Raw genomic sequence first — 22,881 nt, 5'->3', positions numbered from 1 at the left:
CATTATGATACTGAACTACCATGTGAGACTGAAAGGAAGACACACTGTACATGCCTAGAGGCACTTTTTACTTCACAGACAGAGTTCGCATAAGCTTGATTTCCTTCCTTTGTTCTCTACTTTTACATGGCTGGTCCCAATTAAACCCTATCCTGTTTACATTGAACTGGTTACTATTATTCATCTTTTGTTCCATGGAACTTATTTGCAAGATAGTAGGAAGGGGATAGCTACTCTGCAACCTGATCCTCTGCATATTTAAAGGGGTAAAGGGGACCCCTGACCGTTAGGTCCAGTCATGGACGACTCTGGGGTTGAAGCGCTCATCTCGCGTTATTGGCCGAGGGAGCCGGTGTACAGGTCATGTGGCCAGCATGACAAAGCTGCTTCTAGTGAACCAGAGCAGCGCACGGAAACGCCGTTTACCTTCCCGCCAGAGAAGGTATTTATTTATCTACTTATTTATCTACCTATTTATCTACTTGCACTTGGTGTGCTTTCGAATTGCTAGGTAGGCAGGAGCTGGGACCGAGCAACAGGAGCTCACCCAGTTGCGGAGATTCAAACCGCCGACCTTCATATTTACCCAGGAATAATTTGCACTGAATTAAGGCTACCTAACATTCAAGAAAGCAGGTGGCTGCCTCCCCTTTGATTCTTGGGGAAATAATAGAAAAGCTAAATGACTTGCAAGTAGGTTAAAAAAAAAGCTTATTTAAAACCACTGCAAATTCTTTCAAGATACAGTTCTTAGAATAAGAAAATAGCTGCATAATCATATATACACACCCAGTGCTGATTATGGGGTTGGTTCTCCTCACTGCTAAGAAGGGGCGTACCTAGGAGTTGGCCAGGTTGGCCCCCGCCAATGACACAGGCCCAAGGCAGGGGTAGATTGTGGTCTTTCAAATTTCAGCAGTGCCCTCTGTGAGACCAAAATTCATTCACACACACACACACTCTTCATGCCATACACAAACACTCTTCACGTTCACCAGGTCTTAGCTGTGACACCCTGCAGTGCCCCCTCCTTGGCTCAGTGTCCAGTGCAGGGGAACCAGTTGTGCTGCCCTAAACCCACCTCTACCCAGGGGGTGCAAAAATCATGCCTCTCCACTCTGGCTCTGCACACTCCCTGGCTGGCTGAGGAGTGCAGTCTCCTCTGGCCACCTTGGTGGAGGGGCATAACGAACTGGGCGTGGGTGCTGATACAGCTCCTTGCCAAGGGCGCTAGAGAGCCTAAGTATGCCTCTGATGCAAAGTCCAATGCCTGTTTTCTTCTGTGTCATATACACACAAACTGCCTTCCTCTTTCTCAGTCAGGTGATAATTAGGGCTACCCCAGCAATCTCCCCCTGCCTTGGGCTTGGAGAGTGACTCTCTGGGCAGTAGTATAGTGTGGATTGCCCATGCCCAGGGCAAGGCAAGCATTACACCCCCGACCTGTGGATCGTTAGCACTCCCTGAGTCCCTTCCACCAGTCCAGTATTGAACCCCTTTTTAGCCCCTAGCACATGCATTGTATTTTAAGAAAATACTGATGCAATTAAAGTAAAATGCATTTAATGATAGTATACTTAAATGTATTTAAAATTGCTTGGTTTAAATTTGTGCAACTTTTTCAGTAACAGTATCAAAATCTACATTGAAATCTCTCTCCATGGACAGTTTTGCTAGGTTACTCAGTCTTTCTTGGCTCATTGTAGATATTTTGATACTTTTTGATTAAAGTTTTGTGATCCTCAGCATGGGATGGACTTTTTTCACAGTTGCTGCCATGCATTTGTGTGGCATCTTCATCACCTTGACCCCAAGGTCTTGTTAGGATACTGTGTAGCCTAAGAAATGAGGATCAAGGAAGACTTAAAAGCAAAGCTAACATCATCCCGTTGCCTTGGTGAGCCAGGATGTCTGTTCCCTAAATGAAATAGGAAAATTTGGAGACTTCGCACACATACGACACAACCTACCTAATACATGCAGAGTGCTGTGCACAACAGCTCTCCCAGGATTTCATTCTGTACTCGCAAGAAATTGATCTTTTAGTGTTACAGCAACCACAGTTCGTTTATTTATTTCATAAAATGTATACACTGCTTTATTGGGTTTTTTATAAAATGGTTAGAGCAGTTTACTAAAAAGATACAAGAAAAATTATCAATAAGAAAGAATAATAACCATAATTTAGGACTTTAAAATTTTTAAAACAACTGTAGACTGAAAACATTAAAACTTGCATCAACTTTCCAAGCATTTGGGTAGGCTTGTCTAAACAAAAATGTTTTTAGCAGGCCTTGGAAAACACACTGTGAAGGCATGATCTGCCTGTTGTCAATAGGCAGGGAGTTCCAAAGTGTAGGTGTTGCCGCTCTTCACAGGTCGAGTTCTTGCAAATGTAGAAGAAGAGGTCCCACGTGGCACCAGCGGCAGCGCCAGTTCCGCCGATTGAAGCAGTCCAGGGGCGTATATGGAGTAAGACCGCCTGGAAGGTGGTGGACTCTCCTTCAGTGGAAGCTTTTCAGCAGCGGAGGGGAAACAACCGTATGGCTCCGAGCTTCCCCTTGTTAATTCTATGCTCTTGTGAGAGCCGAAAGAAAGGGAGGCATGACGACTCTACACGTTTCTCAACTCTGTGCTCTTGGGAGGCTTGAGAAGAGCCGAGAGGACAAACCCGGCTGCACGGCGCGTGCGTGGAACGTCATCTTCCAGCGCCTCCAAGACGCGCTCCCCTCTGACGCAACGGCGCGATGGCCGCCGCCGTAGCTAGGATGGCCGCTAGCCGGGGGAAGGTCGGTGATCTGTGGGCGGAGAGCTGCGGCGTCCTTAGCGGCGCTCTTCGCCGGAGGCCCTGGAGCGGGGAGGCCCCCGGGCAGCGCCAGGGAAAGGCTGCGCCGCCCAAGCCCGCTCCTCTGCCCCCGCCACCCCCGGCCCCCTCGTTTCTGGAGCAGCGCCATCGCCCCAAGGACAATAAGAGCCCCTCCTTTGCCATCCCGCCCCCGGGCAATAAGGCGAGGCGCTCGGGGAGCCTGCTGCCGCTGTGCGTGGCTCCCCCCTTCCCCGCCCCCCGGCTCGTGCGCCTGGCTATCCGCTGCCGCTGTGGAAAAGCCGCGCCAATCGTTCCCGCGGTCAAAATTTATAACTTGACTGCCTCGAGTTTCTGGTTTATTCTTGGTAGGGATCCCAGTGCGGAATAACTGTGGGAGAGCGAGAGCGAGGCATTTTATTTTATTGCTTGTGCCAGTGTGATTTAGGGGATTGTCAGTGATAGCATGCAGAAGGTCCCAGGTTCAGTCCCCAGCATTTCTAGGTAAGGTTGGGAAAGATTTGGGCCTGAAACGCTGGAGAACCACTGCCAGTCAGTGTAGGCAATACGGAGCTAGGTGTGACTCAGGTGGTGGCAGCTTCCCATGTTCCCATAGGGACGTTTGCATCCTTTGCCATGATTATAGTTGTCTTTATCCTGAAGATATCCCAACTAACACAAACTCTTTCCATTTTTCATCAGATCCATTTTCTGCTGCGCAATATAGTGCGGACCTTTGCTTCACAGACGGAGGGAGAAATCAGGGTGGCACAAGTCCTTAAAGAAAAGTTCCCTCAGGCTGCTGCTATCAAAGTAGTAGATATATCAGGTAATTAGCAAAGCTTCAGGGCTCTGTCTGAACACTTGCCATTCTGCAGGCTTTCCTGTGATCTGAATCATTTCTGTAGATAAGATTTTGAGAAAGGTATTGCTACGTGGTTAATTGTAATTTTGGGTTAAGATTAAGAGTTGGCATTGTGTACCCCTTAGTCTACCTTGTGGGTTTACATTAGCCTAATGAGAAATACTGTTTTGCTCATTTTGCTCTTGGATGCCTTTAACAAAGGTATACAGTAATACCTCGGGTTACGAACGCGATCCGTTCCGGATCGCAGTTCGTAACCCGAATAGTTCGCAAACCGAGCGCGATGGGCGCCGCCATTTTGCGCATGCGCAAAGCGCGATTTTCGCGTTTTGCGCATGCGCAGATCGCGCGCGCGCGCGGCTTATGCGCGTGCGCGCGCGGCGAAAACACTTCTGGGTTTGCGCAGTTCGTAACCCGAACTGTTCGCAAACCGAGGTGGTCGTAACCCGAGGTACGACTGTATTGAAAAATGTAGTGGCAGTACTCTTAGAGAATCAACATTTAGAGAGAAATGAAAAGGTTATATGAATTTCCCCATAAATCTTGTAAATTCTAAGTCCAACTAACAGGTTGCCTTAGGTTTCCCATGTTGTTGTTGTTCTTTGGTGATCGCTCATAGCCGAGTAAGATTGTTTTACATGAATATGGTCTTAACAGTGTGTCCATGACTGTGGAGGCCAATTCTGGAGCAATAATAAAAATAATAATATTTATTTATACCTCGCCCATCTGGCTGGGTTTCCCCAGCCACTCTGGGCGACTTCCAACAAAATATTAAAATACAACAGGGCTGCATTCAGATGTCTTCCAAAAGCCTGGTAGTTGTTTTTCTCTTTGACATCTGGTGGGAGGGTGTTCCACAGGGTGCGTGCCACTACCAAGAAGGCCCTCTGCCTGGTTCCCTGTAACTTGGCTTCTTGCAGCAAGGGAACCGCCAGAAGGCCCTTGGCACTGGACCTCAGTGTCCAGGCAGAACAATGGGGGTGGAGACGCTCCTTCAGGTATACTGGACCAAGGCTGTTTAGGGCTTTAAAGGTCAGCACTTTGAATTCTGCTTGGAAATGTACAGGGAGCCAATGTAGGTCTTTCAAGACCGGTGTTATGTGGTCTCGGTGGTTGCTCCCAGTCACCACTCTAACTGCCGCATTCTGGATTAATTGTAGTTTCCAGGTCACCTTCAAAGGTAGCCCCACATAGAGCACATTGCAGTAGTCCAAGTGAGAGATAACTAGAGCATGCACCACTCTGGCGAGACAGTCCACGGGCAGATAGGGTCTCAGCCTGTGTACCAGATGGAGCTGGTAAACAGCTGCTCTGGACACAGAATTGACCTGCACCTCCATGGACAGCTGTGAGTCTAAAATGACTCCTGGGCTGTGCAAATCTTTCCACATATGTAGGTTGGGCATAGGTTTCTGGGCAAGAGTTGATCACGGTGAGGATTTGCCAAACATGCCTTCCTCTTGCTCATGCAGAATACAGTGCAGCTTTCATTTGGTATCCACTGCACTCTTGAACATTTCATTTCATTATTTAACACTTTATACCATGTATTGGCTGCCAAAGTACAGCACGGAACACAAAATAAAAATCACCTCTGCAAAATTATAATTAATAATGAAAATGAATGAATCCTAAAACTTAAAAATAAAGTAAAATGTTAGAATAAAATAAAATTTAAAAGCCAGGTTTGGGCCATCTCTTAAAACAGGAAAAGCAAAGTAGCCCAAGTATGCTCCTTACTGAAATATATTCCAAAGTTCAGGCAACACCACTGAGAAGGGCTGACTTTGTGCTCCCACAAATCGCAATAGTGTGAAAGCATTGCTTCCCTTGAGAGTGGGGTAGAACATATGGAAGGATCCTGAAAGTATAGAGGACCTGCACTATGAAGGTAGTTGCCAGGATGTTGAATTGGGCCCTGGAGCATATCAGAGCAGAATAAAAGTGATATTGCACTGTAACATTCCATAGCTCCTACACACAGCGAGCAACACCTTCTGTTATCACCAGCTGAGAATCTTAACAGGAAAGTAGCACCAAAGAGAACCCCACTGTATTCTGAAGGAAATGTAACCTTGTGCATAATGCCAAAACCGACAAGCCTCCCAACCTAGGCTCTGCCACCGTCATGATCTTTGTCATTCATTGAATAAACAACTTGTTTGCCCTCAACCATCCATAATCATAGGCTTATAGAATTGTAAAGTTGGGAAGGATACCAAGGATCATCTAGTCCAACCCCTGCAGTGTAGGAATCTCCACTAGATCATACATGACAGAAGGGCACAAATGAAATATTGTAGAGTAAGTTATTATAAATTGTCATGTGGTTTCTGTTACCATGTAGATTTCTTTCCCTGGTTGATTGTGTGACACCCCCCTCCAAAAGCCCCTATTTAAAAGTGATATCAAGTTAAAGAGCATAGGGGATAAATAAAATAGCTGAAAATATGGTAAAATCGAATCCATTTTGTCAAGGTGGCTGTGGAGCAATGTATGAAATCCATATAGAGTCTGAAGAGTTTAAGGAAAAGAGAATGGTACAGCAACACCAAATGGTCAATCAGGTAAGCAGGTTAACATATTCTGGGTTGTCTATCTCTGTGTTAATGCAGTGGGAAATTATATTACATTTTCATGGATGCTTTGGATCTTGAGTTTTTGAGTTTCAAGCATTTTCCAGGATAATCTGCACAGAGCCAGTGTGGTGTAGTGGTTAAGAGCAGTAGACTCGTAATCTGGGGAACTGGGTTCGCATCTCTACTCCTCCACATGCAGCTGCTGGGTGACCTTGGGCTAGTCACTTGGGCTAGTCACACTTCTCTGAAGTTTCTCAGCCCCACCCACCTCACAGGGTTTCTGTTGGAGGAAGGGAAAGGAGATTGTTAGCCGCTTTGAGACTCCTTTGGGTAGTGATAAAGCAGGATATCAAATCCAAACTCCTCCTCCTCCTCCTCTTCTCAAGCTCCTCCAGACTGTTCCCTATTCCATTTTCTTTGAATTAACTTAATTGTTCATCTTCGACCTTAGTTGGGATGAGCTAATACAAACAGTAGAATAAATTTTTGTATGACCAGATGTTTAGAGTATGCTTTTAAGTTGTTTTCGGTTGCCTTGGACAAGATAAACTGACCAACAAATACAATAAATAATAATAACAACAACAGAGATGGAGTACTCTGAATGTCGGTAACAATTCACCTGCTGCCCAGTGCATTCCAGTAAACAGCATCCATACCTGGACACAAATAGCCTCATTTTTGAACTAGTTGGGTTTTTTAATTCCACAAGCAGATGGCCAGAAGCACCTTTCCCCACTTTGAAAGCAAAATACATTGGGTCGAATAGAAGCTGCTACTGTGCTTGAAGGGGTCTTGAACCATGCCTGGGTGCTGCCTTCTGGTCTTTGAGGTGGTTTCACCCCACTTTTGTGTAGCTGCTTGCAATGCTTTCTTTTTCTAGGCTTTAAGTGATGAAATTAAAGCAATGCATGGACTACGGATATTTACTTCTGTTCCCAAGTGTGGAAGCTAGGAGTGGCTGACGACGTGCAAGATTTTCATATTCCAGAAACTGGTGAGGCTCTGAGAGAATGCTGGTTAGCACATGATACAGCCAGATGCCTTTATTTCCACCCTCCCATGCTTCTCCATCTCCCTCTGATCTACAATCTACAAATAAAATAACTGTGCTGATGTGCTGTAAAATAAGGGTACCTAAGGCTCGTTTCAAAAGCAGTATTTATTTCAGATGCAGAGGTCAGCTCTCTTAATTGCATTGATTAACCTCTTTTCCCCAAGAAGACTTGTGTCAGAGTATTGTGTGAGTCTCTTTTACCAACAGCTCTAGAGAAAGAATGAAGAATATTGTAGACAGGAAGAAGTACACCTTGATATCCACCCCTCTTTATGCAAAAGTATGCCAAATTTCAAGGGAAAATTATAGATGAAATGTGCTGCACTTGTTTCTGGGGTTTATGGCAATTGAGGAGCTCAAAAGGAATTTCAGAACAACAACTTTAGAGAGATTACTGAAAGAAGAATGCAGCTGCCTTGTACACAGAGTGCCTTCTTTGTAATGAGGTTGCGTTAAACCATCTGTTACAAACAGCGCAGTTTTCTAGGGTTAAATGATCCTAGCAACATTGTTTTATTAACTGTGATGAGCAGGGCTGCCTGTCATGACCTTTCTAGGAATGTTATTGCAGTTAGTTTCTTGAAATGTTAAATGAGGTGTGATCTTTGGTGAAGAGTCATTTGTCATTTTAGCATGAGCAGAAGTGTTGAATTCTGAATATCTAAAATAAAAATGCTACTTAAGTTTTATTCCAGTCTAACTGCAAAGCGCTCTGTACTCTAATAGTATTGTATAGTGGGCTGCACTGGAATACAAAAGGGACTTGTTGGACTGCAACTACAATTAGCCATATACCACACTGTGGTCTCTGGGAAGCGCCAGTACCATTGCGGTGCAACCCACTGTAACATTGGTATAGGATCCTTTGCACGCCCTGCAGCAAAGTTGAAAGGGCAACAGCATCACTTCAAGCCACAGAGAATGCGGCAACAGCATTAGATAAACCTCAGCAACCATGGCAATGTTGTTGACATCCACAAATTACACTGCAGCATTAGGATGCCTTCACATTAACCTTGTGTGCCAGGAACCAAGCCGTGCATAGTGACAGGGTACCCCTGTAATGCCATACTGCTAATCACAAAGATGAGACTCAAACTGGCAGATACTACAGCACTTTCACAAGGCAAGTTTTTTTTTATTACCACTTTAATACTGTAGGTATCTTCCTGTGTGTTTAGTTCTCTGTAAATCTCACTGGAATCAAGAACTGACGGGAAGATACACGCATGTTTTCATTACATAAACAGTCCAGCACTCACTGCAGCTGGGGGATTGAATCCCCTTTTTCAACATACAGAGCTTGCCAACAACAGCCTGTGCCGAAAGGGAAGCAGAAGGAGGTGCAGAGGAGAAGGAAAATGGAAGCCCCTAAGAGCTGCTATTGATTGTGATCACTTACCATTCATACTCAACAGTTCTGAGCACTTAGCCAGGCAGAACACAGTATGGAATGTGAGCATTGGATACCACCTGCTAAGTGATTAATGTTACAAAATGGCTGTGGAAGGTGATGGAGCAGATCATACACCTGTGCCTAAACAGACTTTTGTCTGTCTTTTAGTCATGTTAATAGAGAGAATCGTATCACCTTATTGTCTGTTGGCACTATAAAACACCCACTGTGATCCTAAAACATAGCTTGTGCTACAACCTTTATCACAGAAATGAGAGCGTTTCTTCAAATAAAACATAACATCACTTTATCACTGAAGTCTTAAGACTTGTTTTGGAGCTGTTTCATCAGAGAATCTTGAGTTCTAGTCAATTATTAATTCATTTCCTTGACTGCTTTCCACAAGTCTTAAAGCAACTTACAAACACTATAAAAAATACAGTATTTAAAATTGGCAATTAACACACTAAAATCTACTAATATAATCCCCTAATATTTAATAAACAAATGAAACAATGGATAAGCTTGGTCACTATAAAAGAATGCCTGCAGGAGCCATAATGACCTTAACATTAAAATGCTTGAGAGAAGAGAAACATCTTCATTTTGCACCAACAAGATGTTAAATGTCCCTGTTCACTTACACAGCAGTGAAACTATGACTGGACTTAGGGGACTGGCCTGCAAACAGATTGGCTTCACATTGTAATGAGAACAATGAAAATATTGGTGTAAAACCAGTCCCCACAAGGGGGAGAGTGGAGCCGTCCTTTCTTCATGGTACAAGCAGGAGGAAAGCAAGATGAGCTTACATGCCTCTTATTATTTCTCCTCCTCTTCCTCAGCACATTACAAAGGTTTGAGGCTAGCTTGAAACTTGCAGGGGTCTTACTGGCAGAGGAGATTGTCCTGCTGACACCTCTCCCCTCTGGGAGTAGCCCTCTGGCAAAAAACGGGTGTGTAAAATACCAGGTGCTAGACCTGCTTTTCACGTTTAGTGGGCAGTATTTGACTCACTACTAGAGATGTATGTTTTTGTGGCAAGAATAAGGCAATGAGTGGTTGTGTTGTGGGGGTGGAGAATATTGAGAAATACAAAGCACATAACTTTTTAATCACATCTTAGCACACTTTGCTGATTTAAGAGCATGGTAATTTGTTTTGCAAACATGTTCAGCAAATATATGAATTAATCTTTTCATGGCATAGAGCACCCTTCCCCAACTTTGTGCCCTTGGGCTGCTTGGGCCTGATTGAAGTTGTAGTCCAAACCATCTGAAGATCACCAGGTTAGGGAAGGCTTGCATGGAAGTCCATGCTAAAGAAAGTAGAACCCAGCACAAATTTCTCACATCTCTTGTCGCTGACCTTATTTAACACCAGCTACTGTGTGGGAAAAGCCACTGGGAATTGTGTTACATATTATAGTGGGTTCTTTGCCAAGCCTTCCAGAGATTTTTTCTCCCTGCTTGCCTGGGAGACTTAAAAGCAGCAGGAGAGCTTCCATCAAGCAAGGTCGTCTGAGGCTAAGCATCCATATGCACACGGAGTACAGTTGCCTAGTAGGCCTTGATAAGATATCTTTATTGTCATTGTCCCCTTGCGGGAACAACGAAATTACTCGGTTGCTACATCCACTCTGATAAAGCATTCCGCATAATCCAAAATTACAAAACCTAATTAAAAACAGTAAATATAATACAAATAACAAGTAAAATAAGATTACTTCAAAGTCCAGGCTTTCCATTTAAGGCCAAAATCGCTCTAGAGAAGAAACTGTTCCTGAGACGGCTCGTTCTTGCCTGCATAGTTCTATATCTCCGTCCCGATGGCAGGAGCTGAAAGAAATGGTGACCAGGGTGCGTTGGATCTCTTGATATGTCTAGCACTTTTCTATGGCACCTGGTGGTGTAGATTTGTTCTAAGGTGGAGATTGAGCAGCCAATAATGCTCTCTGCTGTTTTAATAATTCTACACAGTCCTCCTCTGTCCTGAGAAGTACAGTTTCCGTACCACACACATAAACCGTACGTGAGCACGCTTTGTATGGCACAGTGATAGAAGGCAAGCAGCAGCTTTTGTGGAAGATGGTTTTTCCTTAAAATTCTCAAAAAATACAGTCTCTGCAGCACCTTCTTCACAAGCCCCCTTGTATTAACACTCCAGGACAGATCCTCCTGTAACTCAATGCCTAGAAATCTAAACGTTGTTACCCTCTCCACACAAATTCCGTCAATCAAAAGTGGCTGGACCTCGTTCTTCTGTCTCCTAAAGTCCACCACAAGCTCCTTTGTTTTCTTTGTATTTATGAGCAAGTTATTAATTCTGCACCACTCTGTCAGCCGCTCCACCTCATCTCTATAGTCCGTTTCACCCTCCTTATCAGAGATGAGCCCGATCACAGTTGTGTCATCAAATCAAAAGAATTGTAGAGTTGGAAGGGATTCCACCCCCTGCAAAGCAGGAATCTTAACTAAAGCATCCATGATGGCTGCCATCCAATCTCTGCTTCAAACCTCCAAGGAAGGCGAGTCCACCACCTTCTAAGGAAGTGCATTCCTAGCTTCAAGTTACAAGAATTTCCTTTCTTGTAACTTGAAGCCATTGGTTTGAGTCCTACCCTCCAGAGCAGGAGAAAACAAACTTGCTCTATATTCCATGCGACAGCCATAGGGTTGCCAGACTCAATAGAGGACAGGACTTCTGTGCCTTTAATTGCCCTGCTCTCTTTTGAGTCTGGAAACCTTAAAGAGAAACCAGCAGACCCTTTGTTTAATTTCCAAGCAAAGGGTCTGCTGGTTTCTCTTTAAGGTTTCCAGACTCAAAAGAGAGCAGGGCAATTAAAGGCACAGAAGTCCTGCCCTCTATTAAGTCTGGCAACCCTAGACAGCCATTGGAATATTTGAAGATCATATCTCTTCTCAGTCTCTCTTCCAGGCTAAACATAATCTGCTCCTTTAACCATTCCTCATACGGCTTGGAATTGTTATAAAATTTAGAGTGCACACACATAGCAGACACACCACAGGAAACCAATCCACTTCAAAATTTAGGAAATATTTCCTGAGAAAATTACACAGGATCACACTTACACAGGATCACACATGACCTTAACAGATTAGACAACTGGGCCAAAGCAAACAAGGCACAAATACAGGATGGGTGACACCTGGCTTGAGAGCAGTACAGTACATGTGAAAAGGATGTAGGAGTCTTGGTAGATCACAAACTTGACATGAGTCAACAGTGTGATGTAGCAGCTGAAAACGCCAATGCAATTCTGGGCTGCATCAATAGGAGTATAGCATCTAGATCAAGGGAAGTAATAGTGTCACTATTATAGCGGTAATAAAAAACTTGTCCCGTGTTGCGGAAACCACAGTGGAAACTTCCCCTTTCATAGCAAAAGAAAAGAAAAGGAAGTGCTACCCGCGTGCCTGCACAAGCCATGGTCACGCCCCTTCCCTCAGATTGCTTTATTTCAGGACCTGCAAACGCGCTCTTCTTTCCTGCGTTTACCAATCAGGACTTTCGATGGGCGTTTAAGCCCGCCTCACGGGTCCCTTCTCCCCGGGTTGCATCAGCCTTTCCCCCCGCCGGTTACAGTACGTAGAAGCCACGGAGCGCTCCTCGGAAGCACCCCGCCCTGCATTTGCGTCATTCCCGGTCCTCGTCCAATCAGGGCAGCCGCGACGTTCCCCTCGCCGGATCGCGTCATTTCCCTTTGCAGCCAATGGCGGCGGGGCCGGCTTGGGAAACGAGGCGGGGCAGAGCCTTTATAAGGCCTTGCTCTCGCGCCGGCGGTCGGTTCCTCGCCCCTCTCCCGCGTTGCCGAGAACTATCGCCATGACAACCGCCTCTGTCTCCGCGCTCCCGCTCTTCCGATTTGTGGCCCGAGCAGCTTCGGCCGGCCCCGCCAGTTGCTCCTGCCCGCGCTTTCCTGTCCCGCGGGGAAGTCGCCGGCTGCACCTCACGGCGCCCAGGTAGGGCGGAGGCACCAACTGGGGTCCGGCGGACGGGGGGAGGGGGCGTCTCGTTGGGTGGTGGAGCCTCCCTGGCCGGGCGCAGTTTGCCAGGGAACACAGAGCGGGAGAGCCAAGAGCGCGCCGAGGCTTCCTCCCCTATCTCCCTTCCCGCGTGGAAACGGAGGGGCTCTTGTGGAGTGGTGGAGCCTCCATGGCTGGGCGCAGACTACCCGAGGATGAGGATGATAATGGCCGGAGGGCTTCGAGGCTTCCCCCTCTCTTTTCCTGCTTTTCTTCCCCGCGTGTCCCTGGCTTCGCCCGGTCGCCGCCTTGGGAGAGGAAAAGGGGCAGGAGGGGCTGGCGGTGACCCCCCCCCCGCGACCCCCCCGGTCCATCTCTCCGGCCTCTGCTTCCCGCTGGGAGCCCCTCCTGGGCGGGCGTCGTGGCGCGACTCCCCCTAGCGGCGGCTCGGAGGTGCAGCAGGCTGATGAAATCGCCCCGGCCGCTTGCATGGCTCGGCCCGGAGCTGCTTCTGCCGCGGAGTTTGGCGCCGCCAGCCCGGGGTTGCTTCCGTGCCTCTGGAAGAGAAGCTGATGGGGCGGGTCACGGGAATGCTTTATAATCATCATTATGGGCATCGGAGGCGCAGGGGTGCGCCCAAGGCTTCCAGGAGCAAAGAGTTGGAGGTGCAATGTGTTGTGCAATGGTTAGTGTTGGCCCAGCAGCGCACCCTCAGAGCCCCGAGTTCTCAGCGCTCACTGGGGGCGAGCAGTCACTGTCTCTCAGCCCATCCTACCTGGCAGGGTTGTTGTGGGAGATTATATGAGGAGGGGGAGAACCACATGCGTTGCCTTGAGCCCTTTGGAGAAAAAAAGGTGGGGTATTAAATAAATACATATTCGTTGCTTGAAAAGGAGTACTGTACTGAATTCTGTCCCCAGAAACCTGCTGAAGTGGAGAATGCGTGCCCCAAAACTTTCAAGGGCAAAGTGTGGAGCGGTAATTGGAAAAGGGGCATCTGTCATCTTTTTCTCTCCCTGGTGCTCTTATCGCTTGAGGAAGCCTGGTCTGCTGGCATGCAAGATAATATTCCGCAGAGCGCAGTTGCACTTTCCCCACTTCATGAAAAACAGCTTTGAGAACTTGGTTGGTGTTGGGCAAACAAGTTTCCCAGGCACTTTTTGAGATTCTGGAAGTTTGAAGAGTGCAAAAGGAATGTGAGAGAAAGATGATCTCTTTCCACAGCAGATTTGCCCTGTGGGTATCAGTGTATCTGATTCAACAAGACCCATTGCATGTTAGCCAAAACCCCAGCATGGTTGGCTCACAGTAGCAGCAAGGCGGTTTCCTGGCTCACTGCAGCAATAAGTGAAACTTTCTTCTGAGGCTGCACCAAAATATCCTCCATTGTTTGCACAGAGATAGTAGCTTGAGTAAAATGCTTTTGCCCGAATACTGTATATTTAAATGTCGTTCTTCCAAAGGGACGCTGTGAAGTCATTCTACTGATACTGCAATGGCAGGTATTTTCTATTTTTTAGAGCAAGAGAAGGCCTGATCTTGTTCTGGAGCCCATCATTCTCTTGCTCTTCACAGTGCCTGTGAACGCAGTTATGTAATGACTTTGTGGCAGTTGTTCATGTGAAGTTTTTAGCTCCCTTGCATTCTTGCTCCATTTTGTCAACTGTTGGCTGTAGAGCACATGCATTCGGCTCCCCCCCCCAAGTCCCTGCCCTTTTGTTAGGATCCTGCCTCCCATGAGATCTGTGAACCTTTAAGCGTTGGGTCAGATAGCCTGGGAATATGTGTAAGCTGCTCTGTGGGGAAGTGATGAATTTCCAGCAAGACACTCCTAAGCTTTTGGGGGATCAAATGCTTTAAAAAAAGCCTCTGCTTGCAGGAATGAAGCAGTTGTCATTTCTGGGAGGAAGCTGGCACGGCAGATCAGGCAAGAAGCCCGTCATGAAGTGGAGCAGTGGGTTGCAGATGGAAACAAACGGCCCCATCTCAGTGTGGTTCTAGTTGGTGAAAATCCTGCCAGCCACTCCTATGTCCTGAACAAAACCAAGGCTGCGGCTGATGTAGGTATGTCTTTCTTGGACGGGGTCTTCTGCAGTATTAGTCATTGCACTATTGCTGGCAGAAAAACGGGCTCAGACGAGTGTTGGTCTCCACGCTTGGTTTGTCTCTCCTCCTGACCATCTCTTGGAGCCTGTCTCAGCTGCTGCTTCCTCATCTGCCCTTCGTTTTGAGTAGTGTAACCTCGCCTTACCTCAGGAATACTGGCTGCAAGTGGTTCCCAGGGTTTAAAAGAGCCATCCTTCCTGGCCCTACTTGGACACACCCAAGATTGAACCTGGGATATTTTGTATGCAAAGCAAGTGCTCTGTTGCTGAGCTACAGCCCTCCTCTAAATTTTGGGCAGTGAAGGGGCTGGGGTGCTGGTGGGTTTGGCCAAAACTGTCTCCCCACCACCACCACAGTCCACTTAATTTTGGTTTCTCTGGCTTCTGACATCTCATCCCTAATGCTGCTGCTCATAATAATCCTGCTTCACTTCTGTGTCAGTCGTAGTTTCAAAGCTTGAGGTGGGAAATTGAAGTAGGACTTGGAAAGTTTCGAACTGAAAAATCCAGCAGGCGTTGCCTCTTTAGTACTTCCTCCTACTATGGTGGTATTATGTTAGTAGCAACAGCAGAGATCTAAATGCTTTAAAACAATATTTTGGGTTGCTGAGCTTTATCAGAACTCTGTCTAGGCAGCAGCTGCTTTTGGGGCTTCACTCTAGATGTGAAATGTAAAAGGAGAAAGACCCAAGGGCTTGGCAGCCACTTGAGGTTTTCATTTCACTGGTCAGATTGCAGTTACTGGATCTTCACTGCCTCCTCCACTCTTGCTGTAGTTTGACATGAGGACAGTGGGCCTCATGTATCCTAAAGAATGTACACAACATTTTTGCACTGTTAAGCAACTCTGCTATTCATGGATTCATTTAGCTGGCTCTGGCAATTCCCTTGCATAGTTTGTAAGCCTGCTAAAGTGTTTTGGGATGGGAAGTGCTAACCAGGGGCAAAAAGCATAGGCTCACTGTCTGTCCAGATGTAGGGTCATATAGCAAGACATTTGGGTTTCACCAACTTGTGGACGATGTCACAATTAAAAGCCCTTCCCCATAGCCCAGGACACAGTGTTCACCAGAAAAGCCAAAATGGGGTGTTGCCCACTGCATCTATTCTTTTGCTTCTTCAGAATACTTTTCTAACAAACATTTCAAAATCTATTGTATTCTGTGTTTCCATCTTGATCTGTTTGCCCGTTGTGTTCCTTCTCTCCTGTATTTTTCCTCCATAATGACTTAAAAAAAATGTAAATGGCTTTGGACCAGGATTCTATTTGATTTCTCCCCTCCTGCCCCCCCCCCAAATAAAATAGAATAAAGTTTACACTGGAGCCATTCCTTGACCTATGAAGTATGGCTTACCAACTTCAATTGTCTTTTGACCCTCTTTCATCACTTTTGGTACTTGTAGGAATCAGCAGCGAAACGATCCTGAAGCCAGCCTCCATCACAGAAGAGGAGTTGCTTGATTTAATCAGCAAGCTAAACAATGACAGAAATGTAGATGGCCTCCTGGTTCAGCTCCCTTTGCCTGGTGAGTGCGGTGCTTTAGGAGAAGCTCTTCCTCCAGCATCCCTAGACACATACTCCTAAGGGTCAGCTTCTGATTTCCCCCTCCGTTCATCCTGTTCCTGGGATTACATGCATATGACTTACTGCACTAAAATCTCTCTCTCTCTCCCTCTCCCCCCCACCCCCGCTTTTCCCTCCAGAGCATATTGATGAGAGGAAGGTCTGCAATTCTGTGAACCCAGAGAAAGATGTGGATGGCTTTCATGTGGTGAATGTGGGCCGGATGTGCCTTGACCAATACTCCATGCTGCCAGCGACACCTTGGGGCGTGTGGGAAATCATCAAGAGAACGGGTGGGTGTTTTTGTGCAAATACTGCTGACCTTGAGTTGCTTGAAAGAAGGCAGAGCCTGACTTGGGTGTGTGTGCTGTGTTGCAGGGATCCCAACCCTTGGCAAGAATGTGGTTGTGGCTGGCCGGTCAAAGAATGTGGGGATGCCCATTGCGATGCTGCTTCATACGGATGGGCGGCATGAGCGCCCTGGAGGTAAGGGTCTGGGGGGCCTTCAGGTGCGACCTGTTTTTCCCACAGATTGTTTTCCTCTTGGTCCACTTTCCTGGTGAGACGGAGGATTTTCTGATATTTGCAGGAGGCAGCAAGTCATATTTGCTGCGAGTTTTTGTCGCTGTTTGGCTCCAGACCGACAGGTCCACTGTGCTTCTGGTCAGCTGTAGCCGCTTCATCTGGCTGGGTTGTGTCCTTGAACTGTGATACTGCCTCTTGCTTTCCTGGATAGAAAAGGGGTGGGGGTGTTGCAGGGGTGGGGGCTGCATGTGAAATTAGTGTATTCTAATACTTCTGTTGGAAGCCACCCAGAGTGGCTGGGGAAACCCAGCCAGATGGGCGGGGTATAAATAATATATTATTATTATTATTATTATTATTAATTTTATTATTTGCAAACCTGGCTTTTGCAGTACAAACTTAAGAACCACACTTGTCGCTCCACCCACTGCCTGCATGTTGCCCAGGAGGTCCTTCACCCTTGCGTTATATGGAAGGTGTGCGTAACCCACATCTCCCCTTCAACTGAAGCCTTTAACTCCGGATCGTTAAACTGTTGTTGTTTTTTAAAGCGCTTTTTCTTGAGGCGCTGGGAGGTCTTGCTAGACCTCTTAGTGGGAGTATACAAAGTAATGCAGCCCAAACTGTTTCATGAGGTGGGTGCAAGGAGTGCAGATTCTGTGGGTGGCAGGGGCATGTGGCGAATTGCCAGAGGAGATGCAGCCCCATTCCACCTCCCTAGCTAACGCTTGCCCTTCCGAAGGCCGTCTGAGGCTTCTGCCAGGAGGCCTGGTGTGTCCTGTTCTCACTGTAACTTCTCTTTTCAGGGGATGCAACAGTAACCATCTCTCACCGCTACACTCCAAAGGAACAGCTCAAGCAGCACACGATTCTTGCTGACATTGTGGTTGCAGCTGCAGGTAAGGTTCTGGGTGGCTTCTTTAAGAAAAACAGCCTGAAAGCAGAAGCCCTTGAAGAACACGGCTGCCATTCCTGTAGTGGCCGTGCTAAGAATAACTAGGAAGGCTTCCGCTAGCTGGGAGTCTGAATGCCGACGCTTCTGCCTGTGGAATTTTACATGCTGCTTCAAGCAGATGACTAGTGGCTTGCGGCGGCTGCCCTACATTACAATGGATGACATGCACCCTTCGTCAAGATCTTGGGCTGCCTTAGATGTTACATGCTGAAGGGTAGGTCAAAAACGAAAGTAAATGAATTAAAATGTTAACCCCTGAAATGTTGCATTGCAGGCATCCCTAATCTGATTACAGCCGATATGATCAAAGAGGGAGCTGCAGTTATTGACGTTGGCATAAACCGAGTCCGGGACCCTGTTACTGCAAAACCAAAACTTGTTGGAGATGTGGATTTCGAAGGTATGCGAGGTGCTTTGTTTTTGGACCCCCAGCCCTCACAGTGATTTAGGCCACCTGAGGCCGTACAGCTGTTTTGGAGTACGCCTCCCCTCCATCTTGTCCTGACTGGGGCTGATGGGAATTGTAGTTCAAAACATCTTGAGAGCGCCAGGTTGGGGAAGGCTGGGTTAGGCAGATAGGCTCCTGCTGTCTCAGCTATCCTTGGGAGGGTTGCAGTTTTGAACGAGCTGCATAGCTTCTCCTATAAGGCAGTGGGTTAGCTTGATGCAGAATATATCTGGTTACTTGATATCTTACATAAAAAAAGATTGTAATTCTTCCTTGTAACTTCATCCTGCAACTTCTGTGTTGGATGGAGCAGCTGGTGGGCTGCGAATTTTGAATCTGGTGTGTGCTCTTGGCAGCACGGAGTGGACTCTTGCGAGTGACCTTGTTTCAGCAAGTAATGGCAGGAGTTCAAATTTCTGAAAGCTTTAGCACATGCAGCTCTTGATAATGTAAATATCAGCTTAGCTAACGTGTTAAGACAATTTGCCCGACAGAGAAACACCTACGGTAGATCTGGCCAGTTTTTTTTTTGTTTTTTTTGGTAATGTAAGGATGGGTAGCTGTCCAGAACTCCTGCTGAATGTACACCACTGTGTGGTTTGGGGCTTCTGGCAAAAGGGCTTTGACTCCCTTTCCACTGTTGCCCCCGCAGGACTTCCCCTACCAATTACTCTGGCTGATAATATGGAAGCACTCTTAACTATAGAAGGCATCTAGAATGGAGAATATGAGGGGTGCAGGCAGTGGACTTTGAAGGACACTGTAGCTCATTAGGGTTTTTTTTTTGGTAAAGGTTAATAAGGGTTCTGAATTTCATATAGGACAAGTATACAAATTATGTTATCTCACAATGCTAAGTTTTAGATACAGTAATTTGTTTTTGTTTTATTTGGCAAGTAACTTGGAGACAAAAGCTCAGAGGTCTCTGAATCTGGGAGAGATCTAGGGTGGCTTTCCAGTGGCCAGGGGAAGTGGCAGTACAGTGGTACCTTGGGTTACAGATGCTTCAGGTTACACACGCTTCAGGTTACAGACTCCGCTAACCCAGAAATAGTACCTCGGGTTAAGAACTTTGCTTCAGGATGAGGACAGAAATCGTGCTCTGGCGGCAGCAGAAGGCCCCATTAGATAAAGTGGTACCTCAGGTTAAGAGCAGCTTCAAGTTAAGAACAGACCTCCAGAACGAATTAAGTTCTTAACCCAAGGTACCACTGTAGTGCTCTCAGCAGCACCTGTGGCTCTTACTTTGCCCTTGGTCCCACATTCACCCTGTTGTTGTCACCACAGCCTTTCCCAGCAGAGATTTCAGGAATTGGCTTCTTTGGGGCAGCCTCCCTCTGCACCCCCCATCTTCTGTGATGGCTGGAATACTCTCCCCATGGAGACTTGCCTGATGCCTTTGTTACATATCTTTAAGTGCCAGGCGAAAACATTCCTCTTCTCCCAGGCCTTTGGCTAATTAAAATGTGTGTGGGGGATTGTTTTTGTTTGTTACGATGGTACACATTTTTATGTTTTTATATTGTAAACTGCCTTTGATCCTTGGATGAAGGGCAGTATGGAAATACACCAACAACATTGGTGTCGCCTTGAATCGCCTCTGTCCTGCTTGCAGCTTCCTCCTAGGGCTTTTGACACTTGTTTTCCTTCTGTGCTCCATCACCTCCTTTCTTCCTTCTCTCCAGGTGTGAAGCAGAAAGCCAGCTACATCACTCCAGTCCCTGGTGGGGTTGGGCCCATGACAGTTGCCATGCTCATGAAGAACACCATCATTGCTGCAAAAAAATTGTGGCGGCCTCAGGAGCTCGAAGCCCTAAGTGCCTAATGCTGGACTTCCTAGTGGCAGCAGCAGCAGCATTCCAAATCTCTTCCCAAACACAGCCTAAGGGACAATGCAATATTTATTTATTGGCTGAAAGGTCATCAGAGAGTCTCACTCTCGAGTATTTATTTTAAAACAATTGTTTTTCAAGGCAAAAGGGTCCAGCATGATCCAGTGGTACCTCGGTTTACAAACACAATTGGTTCCGGAAGTCTGTACTTAACCTGAAGCGAACTTAACCTGAAGCGAACTTTCCCATTGAAAGTAATGGAAAGTGGATTAATCCGTTCCAGATAGGTCCGCGGAGTACTTAAACTGAAAATACTCAAACCGAGGCGTACTTAAACCGAGGTATGACTGTACATTATGATTCCAATCATTTAAGCGTCTGCATTTATGTGCAGGAACCAAGCTTGAGGTTAGAATACAGGGGAGTGATTGTGCAATCTCTCAAACCCAGCAGGAAGCTGTAACTGAGGGCCAAGTGTGTGTGTTCATTGTACAAAATGTGTCTTAGTGTGTACATGGTACACCAACCTCCACTGAACCCAGGAGATACTACGTTATCTGCTGGGATTATACTACAGCTATTCTGGAGTCAGATGTTGCTATTTTCTACAAAGCCTTATTTGTATGACCTTTCGAAGCTCTTGTAACAAAAGTTCTCAGTTCCTAAACATTTTTTTCAAAGATGGGATGGACTCAAAAGCTAGACAGTATTTTGAGATATAGTGTGTTAGCCTGCAAAACACTGTGCCTGTTCAAGCTTGCTTGCTATTTACATGGGCTGTTACTGGAGCTTGGAGGTTGCATCTGAATAAAAGCGATTCTCATAGCACATTCAAACATTTGCATTCCAATGTGTGCACTGACAAGGGGGGTCTTAATTGTGCAGCAGCTGAGGAAGAATAGTAACTTGGTGGTAACGCATATGTGCTGTGTGCCAAAGGTCCCAACTAAGTATCCCTGGCATTTGCCTGAAATCCTGGAGAGCAGCTGCCGGTTCGTGTCCACTAATGATGCTAGTGTGTCCCCAGGTTTTTTTAAATACCAAATCTGTGTGGCCCATGTGGTTTTTTTGCAGTCTGGTTCCATGTTTTGTGACACATGACATTTCCAATATGTGACTGCATCTGATTCTGCTATTAGACTCTCTTTCCCCAATCTGGTGCCCTCTAGGTATGTGGTCAGCAGTGCCCATCAACTCCAGCATCTAGCTATCTATGCTGGCCATGAATCATGGGAATTGTAGTCTAAAGCATCTATAGGGGCACTGTGGTGCGGAATCCTGGCTTACACCACCCAAGTCATTTTAGATGGTATAAATTTGAGAATCCTTAGCAATATACTGAATTGGCTCTTGAAGATGGACATGATTTTCATGAGCACAACACAAATGGAAGAGGTTCAAAAATTTATTAGACTATAAATGTTACCATAGTACCAATGCAATAGCTCTGGGGCTGAAAATCTTTTGCTTTTGAAATCGTGCAGTGTGAGCACTGCAGTGGTAAGTAGCTGATGGTGGGAGTAACAGATTTCACAAGCACAGGTGCATGAAACACTTGGCTTCCACAAACACCCTTTTGATTTTCAAATCTTAAAACTTTAAAACAGTATTGTTAAAGCAGCCTCTAGTAAGCAGTGCAACAGTAGCACACAGTAGTGGTACAAAATAAGTAAGGAAAATATACAAGGCTATGTTCAAGTTCAAGTTGTTCTTGCAGCCTTCACGGCTTGGCACCTTCTAAAGGTTTAGGAATCCAAATCCTGTGAACCTCCACTAGCATGGCCATGATGCTACAATGGACTGATGGGGCACAAGTTGCAGGGAGGCTGAGTTAATTCTATTTAGAAGTTGCCCAGGCATAAAACACGGTTTTGTTTAATTTTGTCCAACAGTTAATGGGTACTTGATTGACATAATATGATAAATAGGATGCTAAATTCAAGTTTCTCTTTTGTTTTGACTTCAATATTTACAAAGTTACAAGGAAATCAGCATTAATTTCACACAGGTTCAAACCAGGTGCAATATTTAGCAGGGCAGAATATTCTGTACATAAGAGTCCTGCTTTAGAAGTAAAGTATCCTTTCCAAAGAAAACATCAAGTCCTTGAAACTGCACAACAGGGAAGAAATTGTAACTGAAAAAAAATCCCATGCCAAGATGTTTTTCTGACAAGTAGAAGGCATAGCTGACAAGTTTTCCCTTTTCTCGCAAGGCAGCCTATTCAGCATATTCAGCATAAGGGAATTTCCCTTAAAAAAATGGAGAACTTGACAGCTATGGTAGAAGGAATGATCTTTAAGCCAGTTAAGGCCAACAGCAAACAGCAAACGGATAGCTTGACAGCCAGGTGACAAGCCACAAACTCACATTTCTGCTGTAGACCGCCTTGTTTCTGTGACAGGTGTGTGATGCTGTTTGGGTGGTCCTTGGCTAAGGGACAATTTCTTAAAGCCTTGAAAAGTTCTTGTGCTCCTTTGATCTGGGTCCTCACCTCCTACCAAGCAAGGGGGGGGGACTTCTGTTGCAACAGAATAATAAAGATCTGCCTTGCTTTCACGGGATCCTGCCTCAGCTCGTTCTTCTCTGACCAGTAATAGCTCAGTTGGTTAGAGCAATAGTGCAGATAATGCAAAGGTTGCAGGTTCAGTCCCTGTATGGAGCAGCTGCATATTCCTACATTGCAGGGGATTGGTCCATTCCAATTCTATGATAACAAACTTGGGGGACTTGAGTCCCTTAAAAGGGGTGTTAGGCTGTTA

The 22,881-nt window shown here is 46.1% G+C and overlaps 2 protein-coding genes across 3 annotated transcripts; both read left to right on the top strand.

Moving 5' to 3' along the window:
- Positions 1-2,733: 2,733 nt before the first annotated feature.
- BOLA3 (bolA family member 3) lies at positions 2,734-7,996 on the top strand. Its single transcript, XM_035120877.3, has 4 exons — positions 2,734-2,789; positions 3,506-3,632; positions 6,150-6,238; positions 7,134-7,996. Exons 1-4 carry the CDS (start codon positions 2,748-2,750, stop codon positions 7,203-7,205), a joined length of 330 nt encoding a protein of 109 aa, XP_034976768.1. The 5' UTR covers positions 2,734-2,747; the 3' UTR covers positions 7,206-7,996.
- A 4,529-nt stretch (positions 7,997-12,525) lies between these two features.
- MTHFD2 (methylenetetrahydrofolate dehydrogenase (NADP+ dependent) 2, methenyltetrahydrofolate cyclohydrolase) lies at positions 12,526-22,683 on the top strand. 2 transcript variants are annotated; one of them, XM_035120159.3, is made up of 8 exons: positions 12,526-12,686; positions 14,569-14,753; positions 16,199-16,321; positions 16,500-16,652; positions 16,738-16,845; positions 17,691-17,783; positions 18,114-18,239; positions 19,973-20,955. In XM_035120159.3, exons 1-8 carry the CDS (start codon positions 12,550-12,552, stop codon positions 20,110-20,112), a joined length of 1,065 nt encoding a protein of 354 aa, XP_034976050.1. In that variant the 5' UTR covers positions 12,526-12,549; the 3' UTR covers positions 20,113-20,955. The 2 variants fall into 2 exon arrangements, with proteins under 2 accessions (XP_034976050.1, XP_088527574.1); XM_088671448.1 differs by lacking the exon at positions 12,526-12,686 and adding an exon at positions 13,139-13,374 and having other exon boundaries at positions 19,973-22,683.
- Positions 22,684-22,881: the final 198 nt, after the last annotated feature.

Source organism: Zootoca vivipara, chromosome 6 (genome assembly GCF_965207765.1).
Source record: "Zootoca vivipara chromosome 6, rZooViv2.hap1.1, whole genome shotgun sequence".
Lineage (NCBI taxonomy): Eukaryota > Metazoa > Chordata > Lepidosauria > Squamata > Lacertidae > Zootoca > Zootoca vivipara.
The sequence above is the reverse complement of the archived record's forward strand: the minus strand, read 5'-3'. Positions and strand labels throughout refer to the sequence as shown.